The sequence below is a fragment of the Hyaena hyaena genome, unplaced genomic scaffold (genome assembly GCF_003009895.1).
Source record: "Hyaena hyaena isolate Hyena2069 unplaced genomic scaffold, ASM300989v1 scaffold_56, whole genome shotgun sequence".
NCBI classification, from domain to species: Eukaryota; Metazoa; Chordata; class Mammalia; order Carnivora; family Hyaenidae; genus Hyaena; species Hyaena hyaena.
The window spans coordinates 2,626,571-2,643,144 of record NW_024080688.1 but is presented as its reverse complement, the minus strand read 5'-3'; the positions used below and the strand labels follow the sequence as shown (position 1 = coordinate 2,643,144).

Genomic DNA, 16,574 nt, shown 5'->3' with positions numbered 1-16,574 from the left:
GCCCATATTCCCATCTTGCTCCAGTCTAAGTACATCCAACCAGGTACCTAGGTGTATTGCCCTTCAGGTCGCTGACACTCAAGAAATAACAGGAAAAGGCCCAGAGATGAGGCTCTGAAATGATGGGGGAGATGTAGGCTTTTCTGTATAAGGACAGAGGAAAAATGAATGTCTTTTCCAGAGCCCTGATGTAAGCATGGGGATAGACTTTAAACATTTATTTACTAAATTCTAGTAAGAGAACACTGATTTGGTCAGCTTCCATAGGAAACATTGAAACCTGAGAGGTGAGGGGCACTTGGGTGGCTTACTTAAGCGCCTGACTTTGGCTCGGGTCATGATCTCATGGTTTGTGGGTTCGAGCCCCATGTCAGGCTCTGTGCTGACAGCTCAGAGCCTGGAGCCTGCTTCGGGTTCTGTGTCTCCCTCCCCCGCTCATGCTCTCTGTTTCTCAAAAATAAATAAATAAATAAATAAACAAACAAACAAACAAACAAACATTTAAAAATAAAAAAAATAAAACCTGAGAGGCAAGTTTTTACATTAGTGAATGTAAAATGTTCTTCTCTGCACGTAGTCTCACTTTACCTCTAAGACCACCCTGGCAGATGAGGATAATCAAGATCATTTTGATAAATCAAGGACACCAAAGCTCAAAGGTCTTACCTAAGGCCACATAAGCATCCATCAGCCAAACTGAGCCTGGGTCTGTGCCAGAGGCTGGCCACCCCCCACCCTCTCAGGCTGTCCGGTTTGCTCTGCAAGCAGATCTCATAAAGTCATAGCTGCTGCTCAGAGGAAGTCAATTCCTGGACCTAATTATGCTGAGGAACATTATAAAGTGAAAAGCACTTAGGTTCAAAGGAGGTTTACACAGATTCTGGGGCGACAGCCTAATATTGCAGTAAGGGTTGGGGCCGTGTCTCGAACTTTTGACGAAGTTGTTCATTTCACAGGGGTCTCCTAGGTGCCGTGTGCCTACTGTGTACAAGGACTGTCAAGGTCAAACATGAACTCCTTCCTTTGTTGCCCATTGTATGTGCAGTACTGAGGATCATGCCCTCGCTCTCCCGTCCCCCACCCCCCCAAACGAAAGTTCAGTAAAACCTTGGCTGGCAAGCATAATTGGTTCCGGAAACATGCTTGTAATCAAAGTGCGTGTATATCAAAGGGAATTTCCCCATAAGAAAAAATGGAAAGTCTGATGGTTTGTCCCACGACCCAAAAATACTCATATAAAAATGATTATGATACTGTAATATAATATAAAATAATAAAGAAAATACAAAATATAAAGAAAACTAAAAAATAAACAAATTAACCTGCATTTCTCTTTGAAAACCTTCATGGCTGGGGTGAGGGAGACGAGAGATGAGGGTTATTGGGTAGGACGACGTTCACTGTCACTAACGGGATCATTGCTAACTATCAGCTCAGTGGAATCTTTTTCTTTTCGTGCAGCTTTAACAATGACACTTGCTTTTGTCTCCTTTTGAGGATTTCATGAAAATGTGACATTGCATTGTCTTTAAACAGATTCATCGCTCACAATTACAGCCTTATTCAGGTGGTGCTTTTCTACTAAATTTTGCACTGTTTCCCACATTTTACACATCTCCCTAAACTCATTTGAAGTGAGGGATCCCTCTGCCGATTTCTCCTCCTCCTCTGTGGGTGAGATGCACATGAAGACTTCTTATAAAATCTTACTATTTTGGCCACTCGCATACCTTGTTGGTACTTCTTCTTGGTGATTTCTTTCTTAACTTCCACCGTAATCATCTCCTTTTTACCGCCTTTCTTTTCAATCTTTTTCTGCATGGGGGCCATTGTTTACACTCACATGGATGTTGACTACTGTACAGTATTAATAAACTCTTGTCATATATTTTTTTAAATGTAACTGGCAATAAGGCAGCAGAGGAAAGGGTCTCTATCTGCAGGCAGTCTGGGAGAATGAAGCAAAGCATTCCTAAGCTTATTCTCGCATGGAAAAGTAAGGACTGTCCATGGGTGCTTTGAAGTGACAAAAAATACACTAGTGCCAGTTGTGGGCACCTTCCAACGTTCTGAAAAATCACTGATTTCTGCCAAAGACTGTGGCCTGAGACCGAGCATCTGAGCATGGGAGATGATCACCACAATCCCACAGAAAGAGAGAGAGACAGAGAGAGAGAGAGGGAGAGAGAGAGAAAGGAGCCATTGGCTCAGTTGTGATCATGTGATGTTTGGCAAGCTATTGCTCATGTATTAAGTTAAAATTTGTTAGAAATGTTTGCTCGCCTTTGTGGAACACTCACAGAACAGAACAAGTTACTCGCGAACCGAGGTTTCACTGTACTCATATGGAGTTTAACTGTAGGATAGAAACGGCATCAATTTAGAAGGAAAGACTGGGACAGATTGTGGGGTAATTTTGAATGCCAAGATAAGCAATTTGGCTCCATCCTGCAGGAAAAGGAAGGCCAGTGCAGATTTTTAAGCAAGGGAATGACATCACCATCATCATCACAATAAAAATAATAGCTACTATTCACAGAGCACCTGTGAACCCTCACACCCATCCCAGGAGGTCAGAACTAATATCAACCCCACTGAGCAGAGGAGAGAGCCTAAGGAGAGAGATAACACAGCTCATAAAGGGTACAGCCTGGGTGTGACCCCACATCGACCCGAATTCAGTTTATTCTCACCCCAAACACTGCAAGATCTTTGCTTTAGAACATACCCTGCACAGCACATAGGGATGGAGGTGTGGGAACCATCCACATTTTACTGGGTGGCTAAAGGCATGAGAGATGAAATTTAAGAGAAGAGCAAGGAAGAGCAGAGCAGCGAGGCGAGAAGCGGCTGAGGCAGGCAGTGTTAAGGAAAGCATGCAAGTGTGAATTTTAAGACAGAAAGAGGGAGGAAATGGTGCAGAAAGTTACCTAGAGGTCAGGCAGGATGGGGAGGGACAAGGGATTGTAAGATGTGCCCAATGAAGAGGGCTTCGGGGACTTCACCGTCAGCACTCTCAGAGGAATGGTGGGGGTGGGCGCCAGATTGCTATGGGCTGAGGAATGAGTGGGAGGTGAAGACACGGCCAGCAGCATGTAAACTCACTCTTTCAGGAAATATGATAGTGAGGGGGAGGGGAGGAAGGAGGCCTGAAATGGGAAGATGGAGGCAGGAAGGGTTTTCTAGGAGGGATGGAGGTGGGGAAAGACTTGAGCAGTTGTGAGCCAGAATGAAAGGAGAGGCTGAAGGCTACCGGATGGGGAGGTTCTCCCTGAGAGAGCCCCAGAGGGAGCTCCAAGGGATGGATGGAGAGCACAGTGGGAGGCATTAGTGAGAGCTCACGTGGCTGGACTTCTCCGCGGCTGTGAAGTGACAGAGTGGCCCCTTGCCCACTAATTTTCTTTTCCTTTTCTTCTTCCTCCCCTTCTCCCTCTTTTGCCATAAGGATTTACTGAACACCTACTATGTGCTAGGTCTTGTGCTAAGTTCTGTGGGTACTATAATGAATGAGACAGTGTATATCATCCTTGGACTTGAGTGGTGAGATGGCTATTAAACAAGAAGATGCACAAATATGTACATTGTGTAACTACGCATCGTATGATAATGCTAAAAATGCTAATGTTCATTGAGTACTTTCAACATACTAGGTACTTTATATGCATTTTTTCATTAAGTACACACACAGCATAAGAAAGGCGTTATTTGGTATTTCCTTTTGCAGACCAGGAAATTCAGGTACAGAGGTCAGATGACGTCACAGAACTCAGACAGGTGGAGCATGAGATTCCACTTGTATTCGCCTGTCGTCAGACAGATGCCCTTAACCGCCGCACTGTCCTGGCTCCTTGTGTTTAGCACAGTGAGCGCCAGGATGAACAAGGTCAGGAGAAGTGCCCATCCTACAGGAGCTCACAAGCCTTGAGAAGCGGGAAGAAGCCAAGTTCATTTACTCCCTTCTGCCTCCAGGTGTGGTCTCCGGACCATCAGCATCCACATCCTTTGGGTGCTTGTTAGAAACGCGAAAGCCCCAGCCCAGCCCGACCCGACCCACTAGATCAGGATGCGCAGGGACCCGCAGGTGCTCGGTGCGCACCTTAAAGTTGGCGATGCCTAGAGCCACTTCTCTTATTAGAGACGGGCAACCGAGGCCCAGGCTTTTGGAGATTACGGTGAGTGGTGGAATTTGAGGGTTCGCTGTCAGCAGTCCAACCTACGCCCCAATGGCGCTTAAACTCTCGCCCTAAGGCCAGCAGGAAGAACCGGTTAGGCGCGCAAGGTGCTCGGCGCGCGCAAGGTGCTCGGCGCGCGCAAGGTGCTCGGCGCGCGCAAGGTGCTCGGCGCGCGCAAGGTGCTCGGCGCGCGCAAGGTGCTCGGCGCGCGCAAGGTGCTCGGCGCGCGCAAGGTGCTCGGCGCGCGCAAGGTGCTCGGCGCGCGCAAGGTGCTCGCGGGCTCCGGGGCCCCGCCGGGCCGAGGCGGCGTGGGCGCCCGCAGGGCCGGGCCGCCGCGCCGCGGCCCGGTCCCCGCGCCCGCCCGGCCCGGCCCCTCAGCTCCACCCCCTGCCTCCCCCTCCCGCCCGCTCGCGCCTCCTGAAAAGCCAGCCCGCCCGGGGCGGCGGCGCAGAGCCGGCCCGGCGCACGAGGCAGCCAGCGCGGCCATGACGGCGGAGAAGGCGCTGCCTCTGGGCAATGGGAAGGCTGCCGAGGAGGCGCGGGAGTCTGAGGCGCTGGGAGGCGGCGGCGGCGGCGGGGGCGCGGCGGCCGCGCGCGACCCGCGCGACAAGCGCGACAAGGCGGTCCACGAGCGCGGCCACTGGAACAACAAGGTGGAGTTCGTGCTGAGCGTGGCTGGGGAGATCATCGGGCTGGGGAACGTGTGGCGCTTCCCTTACCTGTGCTACAAGAACGGAGGAGGTGAGGCGGCGCGCGGAGGGGACAGCGGCCCGTGGGGGCGGGGAGCAGGGGGGCGAGCGAGCGCCCCCTCCCGCGCCTGCGTGCGGCGGGACCCTGGCGGGGCACGCCTGCCCGGGCTCGCCCGTCCCCGGGCGCATGTGCACGTTTCTTCGCACCTGGATGCGCCGCCCGCGAGCACGCGGGACGCGGTCGCCAGGTGCGTTGTGTGCCAGCGTGGGGTGGCCGGGGACAGCCCCTTGGAGCCTCCGCTGTCCCAACTGGAAACCGGTGTGAAGGAAGGGGACTCCCTGATCAGGATCTGTGTGGACTCGGGTTTTGAGCGCTTAGTGGAATGCCAGACTCGGCTTTACCTCCGTCGTCTCATTTCGTCCTTAAAGGCCTCTTTGCAGGCAGCGGTAAACCCATTTTGCAGATGAGACTGCGAAGGGTCAAAGAAGTAACCCCGTAAGAAATAAAGACGGGATTCTGACACCAAGGCCTTGGTTTAAACTGGGATTGGACTGCCAGCAGGGAGAACTCTTAGGTGACGTTTAGCTGTTCGGTTTCCTGCCCGGTCTTTCGTTTGCCCTTAAGGCCTTTACTAGGTCCCCCTTTCGGGCCTGTCTGGCGGAGGCACGGGCACCGAAGGGTTTCCTTCGCGGGTCTCAGAGTCACCGACAGATAGCGACAGCACTGATTTAATGTTTAGGAGATGCTTCGAGATTGTGGAGGGGGGGGGGCCGGAAACGGAAGGTGATGAGACAGCCGCTCCCCGCGGCGCGTCCGAGTCAGCGCGGTGGACAGTCTGCAGTGAGTCCCCAAGTCTTGGAGCTGCGGGACTTTGGGAGTCCCCGCTTGTCATACCAGCAAGACAGAGAGTAGGTGCGTGGCAAGGGACCTCGTGAGGCCTTCGTGGGTGGCACGGCTTCCCCAAGGAAAAGCTGGTGGCTGTGTCTCCCTCCCTCTTTGCTGTGCCCTGCCTGCCCCTCAGCAGATTCCCAAGACCCCAGTGGGGGCGGCTCAGAACTTGACTAGCAGGGACCACACTGTAGGCTGCGCGAGTAGGACTTCCTGTTGGGGCAGCTGCAGGAAGAGCGAGAAGGACACTGCTTGGCCCAGGCCCTTTCTTTGCAGACATTCATCCTGGAAGCCCAGGCTGCCCCAAGCCTGCTCTGCACTGGTAATGAAGTGGCCGCCGGTGTTGGTGGCTTGGCACTGGGGAGAGAGGGAGTGGACTCGGAGACCCGGAATGTGCCCTGTGGCCTCAGCAGGGAGTTCTGCCTTTTTGCAGATTCAGCCTTTCTTAGCTGCCATGTCTTCTTAGAAACCTGTGGAAACCCTGTTGAGGGCAGTCCCAGGCAAAACTCGTCTTAGCATCTTTGTTTTTAATACGGGAAATTGTTCTACCCGAACAAAATGCCCTCCTAAAAGGAGAAGACAGCGTGAGTTGAGTTAATCGCCGGTTCTGCACAGAGTAAAAGGGAGGGGGAAAAAAAAAGTTGCAGTGAGTAAAATTTAAAAAGTAGTCGTTTTTTGTTTTTTTGTGTGTGTGTTAACTCTAACTTGCCAACAGTCCCCATTGGGTACACAAATACCTTGCTTTCATTGACCTGGTTATTTTCAGGATTACTAGCACTGCGAATACATGGGCTAGAAGTCTTTCAGATCATGCCATCTGTTAGGTCCTCGGGGGTTCACAGGTGAACCAGCACAGAGTAGCGAAACTGCTGCAGCTTCTTCCAATCACTTAGATTTATATTCAGCAAACAGACCCTCTTGCTCGCTTTCACACACTTTTTGCCTCCTGATACAGCAGGGCTGATTATCCACTGCTTGCCTTTAAAAAAATATATATCTGTACAATTCTATTCATAGATCCCAACAATCGTTTAAAGGATTTCTTTCCCAATGTGAAACTTAAAAAAAAAAAAAAGTATCTTGCCCCCAAAAAGCTTTTCAAAGACGCTTTCAAAGTCTGATGGATGTGGTCCTCCTATCAGGATTGATCAGAATTGTTGCTATTAGTTCTAAGGTTGAAGAGACTTCATTTCGCAAAAAGCAATTTCAGTTAAAGCCTTCATTTGTTAGAGCAGAGGGTGAGGAATAGCACGTATTTCCAAGCTTTGTTATTAAACAGGTGAGGGGGAGTGAGGGATTTGGACAGTCCTTTTTCTGGGTATAGGAGCTCATGCTCACTTTGAGTTATTTAATTTGCTTCAGAGAAAGGCCCGGGCAGTGGGTATTGTATATCAGGATACGAGCACTAAAGCTTATGGTGGCCTTTCTCAGATTGATTCAGAGTCAGCCTTTCTGCGTAGATAGATGCTTGTTGCAACCTCCTTATAAGTCACCTCCATAGCTGGCTCTCATGTCCTGGGGCCCGATGTTGCTAACAGCGCATCTCCTTGACAATCCTTTTCTTTTTTTTTTTTAAATTTTATTTTTTTATTAATTTTTTTATTTATTTCTAGGAGAGAGAGAGAGAGAGAGCGTGAGCAGGGGAGGGTCAGAGAGAGAGGGAGATACAGACTGTGCAATAAGCTTCAGGCTCTGAGCTGGCAGTCAGCACAGAGCCCGACGCAGGGCTCGAACCCATGAACCGCGAGATCATGACCTAAGTGAAAGTCGGATGCTTAACCGACTAAGCCATCCAGGCGCCCCTTGACAATCCTTTTCTTAATGAAAAAGATTTTTTTTTTTTCCAGATCACTTCCAAAGTAAATAGGAAGGGGTTCCCTTCACCTAGCCTGTTGAGGTGACTTTCAAATAGAAAAAGAAGAATGTAATGTTCAGGGAAGGAATGGACTTAACCTGTACTGGAGAGTGAAATATATAAATTATAGAATTAAGCATCTTTGATGCACAACATTTCTGTGAGATAAGCAGTACAGACATTGAGTGTGAAAGCCCCATCTTACAGAGGAAGTCGAGGCCGGGAGAGGTGAGGTAGACGTGCAGAGAGCACCACCCAGGGCCGTGTTTTCTTACTGTGTCCTCAAGGTGTCAACCTGACCTCAAGATCCGAGAACATTAGGTCTTGCATGTAGTAGGTGATTATTAAAGATTTCTTGTGCTGAACTTGAAATAGCAGAGGCAATTTTAACCTCATTCCCTTACTTTGCATCCTTGTAGGGGCGTTCCTGATTCCCTATGTGGTGTTTTTTATTTGCTGTGGAATTCCTGTTTTTTTCTTGGAAACAGCTCTGGGACAGTTCACGAGTGAAGGTGGCATTACATGTTGGAGGAAAGTTTGCCCTTTATTTGAAGGTAAGCATTGAGTTGCAAAATGCAATGGCGCCTGGGCGATGTCCTGCTGTGAAAGGTAGCTGAGAGTGTTGTAACAACGAGGAAAGAGACGCAAGTCACTCCCTTTGTTCTTTCAGGCATTGGCTATGCAACACAGGTGATCGAGGCCCATCTGAACGTGTACTACATCATCATCCTGGCATGGGCCATTTTCTACCTGAGCAACTGCTTCACCACCGAGCTCCCCTGGGCTACCTGTGGCCACGAGTGGAACACAGGTATGGCCCCCAGGGAGGGTCTCTCTGCAGGTCCTGATGGAGGACCTGGGGTTGGGGGTATGCCCTTGTTCTGGACATCAGTCCTGGCCTCTTGACATGAGTCCAGATCCCACTGAAGCTGGAGATCACTCTGCACTCGGTCTGGCTGCATTCTGTGGGTTAGAGCCCCGAGCCAGAACTGAGCCCTGGGTCAGGAATTGGCAGGGGTAGAAGAATGGGGATGTTCCTTCCTCACTTTGCCGAATACAGAGACTGGGCCCTCTGTGGGTAGAGAGGGGTTCTGGCTCTGGTTCCAGCCCTGCCCCTCTGGGTGTCAGATTTTTCTCCGTAAAATGAATGGGTTAGGCTAGATCAGGGGCTGCAAGCCATCAGCCTACAGACAACTAGGCTTTAACTCAGTTATCAGTGAGTTTCAAAAATCTATTTGATTGCCAAAATTTAAGAACCAGAAGACCTCACATGAAAATCCAGATTTCTAGCTTCTCTTGAAACAAATTAAAAGATGTGGCAAGAGCAGACCCACATTCCCACATTCTTGCTGGGCAGCAGTGCTCGGGCTGAGAAGCAGTTGTCTTTGGATAAGGCATCTGTCCACAAGTTAACCACAGTCTCCACCCGGCTCACATGGCTTCTTTACTCTCCCTCTCTATCCCAGGTAGAAATTTGAATTGACCACTCTCCCACTCCCTTGAATGGATGACTTTTTAGATTGCTTTGCATTCTGATGTGCTGTTTGCTTTTCAATTTGCCCATCCTATCAAGATGGAGCCTTAAAATCCAGGGAAAGCAAGTAACATGATCAGTCCCCATCTGTGATGGCCGTGCTCAGAGCAGACATCACTAATCGATTGCAGAACTCTTTCCTTTCGAGTCCTGTCTTGGACTCAGAACCCTTGTCATCAGTGCTCCAGGTGGCCCTTGGACTGGAATTAGCACACATGCTTTAAGCTGTTCAGCATCTGTGTTACAGCCTGTGGTTGGTTGTCGCTGGAAGGGGCATTTCTTCCTGAAGGCTGAGATACAGTAAGACTGGGTGGAATGGGGGTTGCCAGCATAAGGAACAGTAGAGATTAGGTCTAGACAGTGTGGTGATGTCGCTTCCAGCCCTGCGTGACTGCCCTGATCCCTCCGTCGGGCTTTGTGGGGGTCTCACTGTCTCTCTTGACGGCACTGGCTCCTAACCTTTCTTTGGCCAGGGACTTCATAGAGATGCTTCTCAAATTAAAATTCAAGGATATATTCTTGGAGGCCTGTAAGTCCTCCATGATAATTTAATTGCGTGTGTTTAGTTTGAAGACACTCTAAAAAGACTCACATGTTCTAGATGGTCTGCACAACCACCTTGTCACTGAGGACGGTCAGGAGACTTCGGTGCCTGGCTTTGTGCGTGTTGACAATGTGAGATGGGCTCTTGATGAATAGGATGCTGGTGGCCAGTGGAGGAGAGCACAGAGATGTCATTTCTAAATGGTGCTTCGGTAGTCAGTGGGGTCCAGTTAAGAAAGCCACATGCTGCGAGGGGAGATACTGCACAGTGTGAGCAGAGGAAAATGGTAGGATTGCTTCTCGCGTAGCCAGTGGAAGACTAGGCAAGCTGAACTCCACAGGCCCTGCTTCCCCCCGTTTGGCCCCACTTTCCTGTCGGGAAGTGCACTTAATTTCACAAAATGGCATTGTCCTGCACATCCCATTTTATGCTATCGATTTGACTTGTGTCCTGTAGTTGGTATTTAATGTGTGAGCTTAATCCTGGTTTCACGGTTGTATGAGTGCTATAGTCTCAAGGACTTGATAACTCATTTATTTGTACATGAATGTCATTTTAATAAAACTGCCTTGTCAATGTTGGATGTCTGAGAAATCTTTTTACTCTAGGGGAAAAAAAAAAAAGAGAAACACTGTTGTAAAGACCGATCAAAACTAAGGGCTCCCTTCCCTGGAAAAAGGCACACGGGCAGCTGTAATCTCAGGTTTTCAGACTCCCCTCAGGACCCCGTGGTCCCCGCAGACCCCGCTCCTTTCAGAATGTGGTTAGTACACACCAGGAGGAACAGGAAGCAGGCCGACTGCTGGGGGCTTTGCCGCAGCGGACCGCCAGCCTTTCCTCCCCTGGCTTGCAGCCCCCTTTCTCTCCTAGTGTGTGAACACTCGTGTAAAACATCGCGTGTAGGATGGTGCTTCCTGCTCCAGAGGCTGCGGAGGTAGTCAGAGGGTTTGTACACCTGTCAGCAGAGAGCAGCGCCAAAGCGAAGTGAGCACGGGCTCCGTGCCGGCGCTGGGTGCGGGGGCCCTCGGGGAGTTCACGGTCTGGCGGCGCAGCTCTGTAAACAGGGGTGCTGCAAAGAGGTCCCGCGTGGGAAACAGACCTGGGTGATAATCCTAACAAAGGAGGCGGAGCACGGGCTGGGGTTGGCTCCCAGTTCTGTCCCTAACTGACTTTATAGAGGAGGCAGTGGGCGTGGATGTGGTCCCTTGACTGTTTCTGAACCTTAGAGTCTCCTCTTCAAAATTAAGGGAGTCGGAGAAGGTGGTTCCTTGGAGGGTCTTTAAATTTTGCTTTCCTTAGGATTCAGGAGAGGGAGGTTGAGGAAGGCTTCCTGGAGGAGGGGGCCGATCTGGGCCATTAAAATCCAACGGTTGGATATTTTTACCTGAAATTCAAATCCCCCTTGGTCATCAAGTTTCATGAAATGAAGAGACATCGAATAAATCCTTTCTTGGATTGACCAATCGAGTGAGGGAATGAGGAAGAAAGCAGGAATTCTTTACACATACAGGCTTGTGCCATTTCCTCCAGTTACCGCATCTTTATGATGCAGCTGCGAGGTTAGGGTCTTTCTACGTAAAGGAAAACTGAGTCTCAAGTGCATTACTGTCATAGGGACGCTGTGACTGACTCACTTTTAGTCCCTCCGCCCCTGCTGGGGCCACCGGGCAGGACAGATCAATGCCATGGACAGGCCTTCCGTGGCGAAGTAGAAAAAATGAGAGAAAATCCAGGAACCGCGTAGGAGGGAAGAGTTTGATGGGGCGTATGGAGTGGAAATGAGAGACGGTGTCCTGCCCCCAAAGCTTTCCCTCCTGTTCTAATGAGACCCCACCTGTCTCCTAAACTCTAAACTATTGATTTTCCTCCCCTGGTTCTCTGAGGCGTGTTTGTTTGGAGTGGCTAGTTAAAACCCCCTGGTTGCGCCATCGGCTCTGAATGTTTCCCAAGGCCCAGCCCTCGCAGAGGTTAATCTTCTATTTCTTGTCTTGTTTCCACTGTAGAGAATTGTGTGGAGTTCCAGAAACTGAACATGAGCAACCACAGTCATGTGTCCCTGCAGAATGCCACCTCTCCCGTCATGGAGTTTTGGGAGTAAGTGGAAAATGACTTGTGTCCCTCGGCCTGAGGGGCCTCTGTCCCGGTTCTGCTCAGTTAACCTTGTCCCCAGCCCTGGAAACAGCCTGACCCTTCCTTTCTCCGGCTTCGCTCTCCCTGGCTTCTGTGGGCATTTGACTGCTTTGGAAACCAGTGCGGAGATGTGACACATTTCCCGAAGGAGCAGCTGAGAGAAATGTTTTCTTGTTCTTTGATGACATGTCAGCATGCCTTATTAGGGCAGGAAATGCTTGGTAAAAATGACAGTTTAAAAAAAAAAAGTGTTTTTAACAAAAGAGGAGATGAAGCATGTTTGCTATAAGCGAAGTCGAAAGTGTATTTAAGCCTGGAAAGCAGAAGCCTCCGGGCGGAGGGGGCAGGCTAGCTTTCTGTCAGTGTCTGAAGTGTCATGTGCAAAGGAAGCAGGTGAACTTGAATGGATAAAGGTTCTAAAGAGGCAGGGTTCACGTGTGCGTAAGGAAGAGCTTCGCTTCACGGCACTGTCTGCAAGTACTTAGAAGGTTGTGATCACCCACCCCTGAAAGTGTTTAGCTGGTGGAGGGTGGCTAATCACTGTTGGGGAGGTGCCCGAACCCCCCAACATTACAGGCGGTAATTGTGCGAAAGGGCATTTTCCCAGAGGCGGGCATTCTTCATCCGCATCCCAAAGGGGACTCTGAACTGGCAGTTACGGGGATGCCACATACTGTTAGAAACGTGGTTCACTGCACAACCCTAGGGGGCATCATTCATATTGTGAAATGTGTGCTCCAGAATTGTGTAGCGCCAACCTGTGTAACAGTACACAGCGGCCCTGACGTGGGGTCTTGTGAGTAGAGATGGGAAGATCACCTAGTTCTGGCTATTGAAGAGACGTTTCCTCTGTGGGTCAGAGGTTGGGCTAAATGATTTCTGAGACTTTTCAACATAAAGAAAAGTATGGCTTTTTTCAAGAACATTCCCTACCCTAATGCTGATGATATGTAGTGTAGACGGGCAGTGGTTTTGTGAGTGATTTTAATTCTCTTCCTGGATACCATTCATCTCCTTCCCTGTCTAGAAGCCATGATGCTGAATTTAGACTTACCATTGTCATGTTTATAGTGTGTATGTGTGTGTGTGATACATGTATGCACATTATATATTAATATGTAATTATAAAGTTTAATAATAAGTTTTATATAAAATTACCTAGAAACTATGTCTGTATTAGCTACGTATATGTTTATCTATCTATCTATCTATCTATCTATCTATCTATCTATATCTCCCAAATAGTACCTAGATCTTTCTTGTGTATTTAAAAGGTTTATATCGATGGTATCCATTACCCACTTTTCTGGCAACTTTGTTTCTTTGCTCAGTATTGGTTTTGAGATGTTCCCATGTTGCTACATGCAGCCTTGGTTCATTTATTTTTTCCTGCCGTATAGTATTTCAACATACAAAAAGACTACGTTGTATTTAGCCAGCTCCTCTTGATGGACATCTGGACTTTCTCCCTTTTCTCAGTGTTACTAAGCACCCTGAATGAATGTCTTGTCCACTCTTCCCTGTGTGGGTGAATGAAGGATTCTAGGCCATATACCGAAGAGTGGGATTGCTAGTGGCAGGGTGCATGTTTGTGATCGGTTTTATAGGGTAATGTCCAATTGCTTTCTGAAGGATTGTTTTAATTTACTCTCCAGACAGTAGTGTATCCATATTCTAGACAGCATTTGGTCTGGTGAATTTTTAAGTCTTGCATCCGACTATTCTAAATTTGCATTCCTCTAATGACTTGTGAGGTGGAGCACATTTCATGTGTTTTCCTCTATTTGAGTTCCTCATCTGTGAACTTCCTGTTGATATCCTTTTCTCTTTGGCTTGTTTGTCTTTTCTCATGGGTAAGGACTCTTGACACATTTTAGATATTAGTATCTTGACACATTCTAGATATAAATATGCTGCAAATAGCTTTCCCCAGTGTGTGGCTTTTCTTATTTATTTATGGCATTTGGAGTTTCAACTTTATTGAAGTCAAATTTGCCAGTCTGTTCTTTCTGGTCTGCACAGTTGGTGTGTTATTTAAGATGTATTTCCCTACCCAAAGTTGGAAAAAATCTTTTATATTTTCTTCTAAAAGTTTTAAAGTTGTGGGGCGTCTGGTGGCTCAGCCAGTTAAGTGTCCGACTTCAGCTCAGGTCATGATCTCACAGTCATGTGTTTGAGACCCGCATCAGGCTCTGTGCCTGGAGCCTGCTTCAGATTCTGCATCTCCCTCTCTCTCTGCCCGTCCCCCACTTACACTCTGTCTCTTAAAAATGAATAAATGTTAAAAGTTTTAAAGTTTTGTGTTTTCATATTTAAGAATATAATCTACCTGGAATTTTATTTTTTGCACATGGCATGATGTAGGAGTTCAGGGTTGTTTTTCTTTTTAATGTAAATTACCAAAATTTCCAGTCATATTTACTGAACTATTCATCTTTTCCCTATGATTTCTAATGCTATCTTCCATGTATTTCCTAAAAATACAGGTCTGGTGTGGGGCTCTTGTTCTGTTCCATTCATCTCTTTGGCTAATTGTGTGTTAATACTACACCCACATTTTTATTGACAGCCTGGAGCTGGTAATACAAGTAGAGACTTATCTTTGTTCTTTTCCAAAATTGCCTACTAAATGAATCTTAGAATCAGTTTGTGAGGTTAAACAACAATAAAGAACAAAATAGCATCATGGGGATTTTGGTTGGAAGTATATTGAATTTATAGGTTAATTAGAAGAAAATTGACATCTTTATGATTAAGCCTCTCTGTCTATGAACATGGTATAGCCCTCCATTTATTTAGGTTTTTTTTAAATGCCTGATGCATTAGTGTTACTTAAATGTCTACAGAGTGGCAGCATTAGAATACCTGGTTAGAAATGCAGATTCTCCATTCCTCCCCAGACCTACTGAGTAATAGTCTCAAATACAGCATACATAAGACATGTGCTAGAGAGGTTACTGTGGTAGGCGGCCTTGTGTGGCCCTTCCAGGCCTATTGGGCTATGATTTCCCAGAGGAATGTCCCAGAGACTTTTTTGCAACCTGCATATTTTGAGGGTCTGTAAAACAGGGTCTCTTTGCTCCCTTAGAGAGCCGATCCTGAAACCCCACAATGGAGAAGATCTCTGTGTAACTTACATTGTTTTCCACCATTTATTTCCTCTGTATCACATATAGAAAACCTCAGTTAAATCATTTTTTGTGCAATGTGTTTGATGTCTGTATTCTCCAAACGGTAGTCCTAAAGCAACACCTTGTCTGGCTTTACTTACTACTGCTCATCTATGGAAGATCCCCGAAGAGTGTTTACAGAATGCATAGATGCATGTGAGGAAGGCAGGCATATTGTAATATTTTCTTGAAAATACTACGTGAAAGGTCAGAGTGAGCTTTGGCAAGTACTCACCCTGTCACTGAGATGCCTAGCCAATGCCACTGATTGCTTCCTGGATCCCTTTGCAATATCCATATATCATCAACTTATTTGGGCACAAAGTGGTGAGAGGAGACAGCTAATCTGTGTCCTCTTGTTTAACTGGACATTTTGGCCTACCACGTGGCCATTCTAGGTGAAAGTCCATGGGAGAATGAACCCATGGTTCTAGTTTTCTATTAGATTTCATCTGTATCATCTGTGTAGTGTTGAATTCTACATCCTAAAAGTACTCAGATACCTGTGTGACACTCACCTTTTCATAAGTTGCTTTTGTCAGACAGTTCTTTTATGTATGTATGTATTTTTAATTTAAAAAATTTTTTTCCATTCATTTATTATTGAGAGACAGAGCACGAATGGGGGAGGGGCAGAGAGAGAAGGAGATACAGAATCCAAAGCAGGCTCCAGGCTCTGAGCAAGCTGTCAACACAGAGCCTGACGTGGGGCCCAAACCCATGAACCATGAGATCATGACCTGAGCTGAAGTCAGACGCTCAACTGACTGAGCCACCCAGGTGCCCCTAATGTTTCAAATGTTCGTTTATTTTTGAGAGAGACAAAGAGAGACTGCATGAGCAGCAGAGGGGCAGAGAGAAAGAGGGAGATACAGAATCTGGATCCAAGCTCTGAGCTGTAAGCACAGAACCTGATGCGGGCTTGAACTCACGAGCTGTGAGATCATGAGCTGAGCTGAAGTCGGACGCATAATTACCTGAGCCACCCAGGCGCCCCTGTCAGGCACTTCTCATTCATCTTTTCCCAGAGATGAGCTTGGAAAGGAGACTCTGTGAGATGTTCATAACATCCTACGAAAAGCCATTGGGGCCATATAAGTTTGAGAAAGCTGTGCCCTTTGGCAAGAACACCGTTATCTTTGATTAACTCACATTGCCAAATGAATTTTCCTGTGGAATCCTTTGGAATCTTTCCTTTCAACCCCCCACCCCACCCTCACTCCTTGAATGCTAGCAGTCCATGCAGCAGTTTGACACACACTTTGCTGGGAGGGGGTTCTCCCTTAAATTCAGCTGACAGCTGACTTCGGGGGCTGAGGATAGAGCAGGCCCGATTCCTTGCCCGTGTGACAGCTCTTCAAGTATTGGATCAAGTTTCCTCAGACGCATTTCTTCTTTGGTTCTTTCTGCGGTTTCCCTGTGTGGCTGGGTCACGGATGTCCCACGCCGGCCAGGTCTCAGGCATGCTCCCGGTGCCTTTCCTCACTGCCTTTGACCTCATTCAGGCCCACACTCTGCTCGGTCCAGTTAGACTGCCCTGGCTGCCTGCTCGTTCACTCGTTCCATAAACGTTGAGTTCCTTGTGTTCCTA

The 16,574-nt window shown here is 47.9% G+C and overlaps 1 protein-coding gene across 1 annotated transcript in view; it reads left to right on the top strand.

Moving 5' to 3' along the window:
• The first annotated feature begins 4,657 nt into the window (after nt 1-4,657).
• SLC6A11 (solute carrier family 6 member 11) overlaps nt 4,658-16,574 on the top strand; it is a 134,669-nt gene continuing 122,752 nt past the window's right edge. The window contains exons 1-4 of the mRNA XM_039231416.1: nt 4,658-4,913; nt 8,025-8,159; nt 8,276-8,416; nt 11,687-11,777. Of these exons, the coding sequence (XP_039087347.1) occupies nt 4,658-4,913; nt 8,025-8,159; nt 8,276-8,416; nt 11,687-11,777 (623 nt within the window). The remainder of the gene's footprint in view (nt 4,914-8,024; nt 8,160-8,275; nt 8,417-11,686; nt 11,778-16,574) is intronic.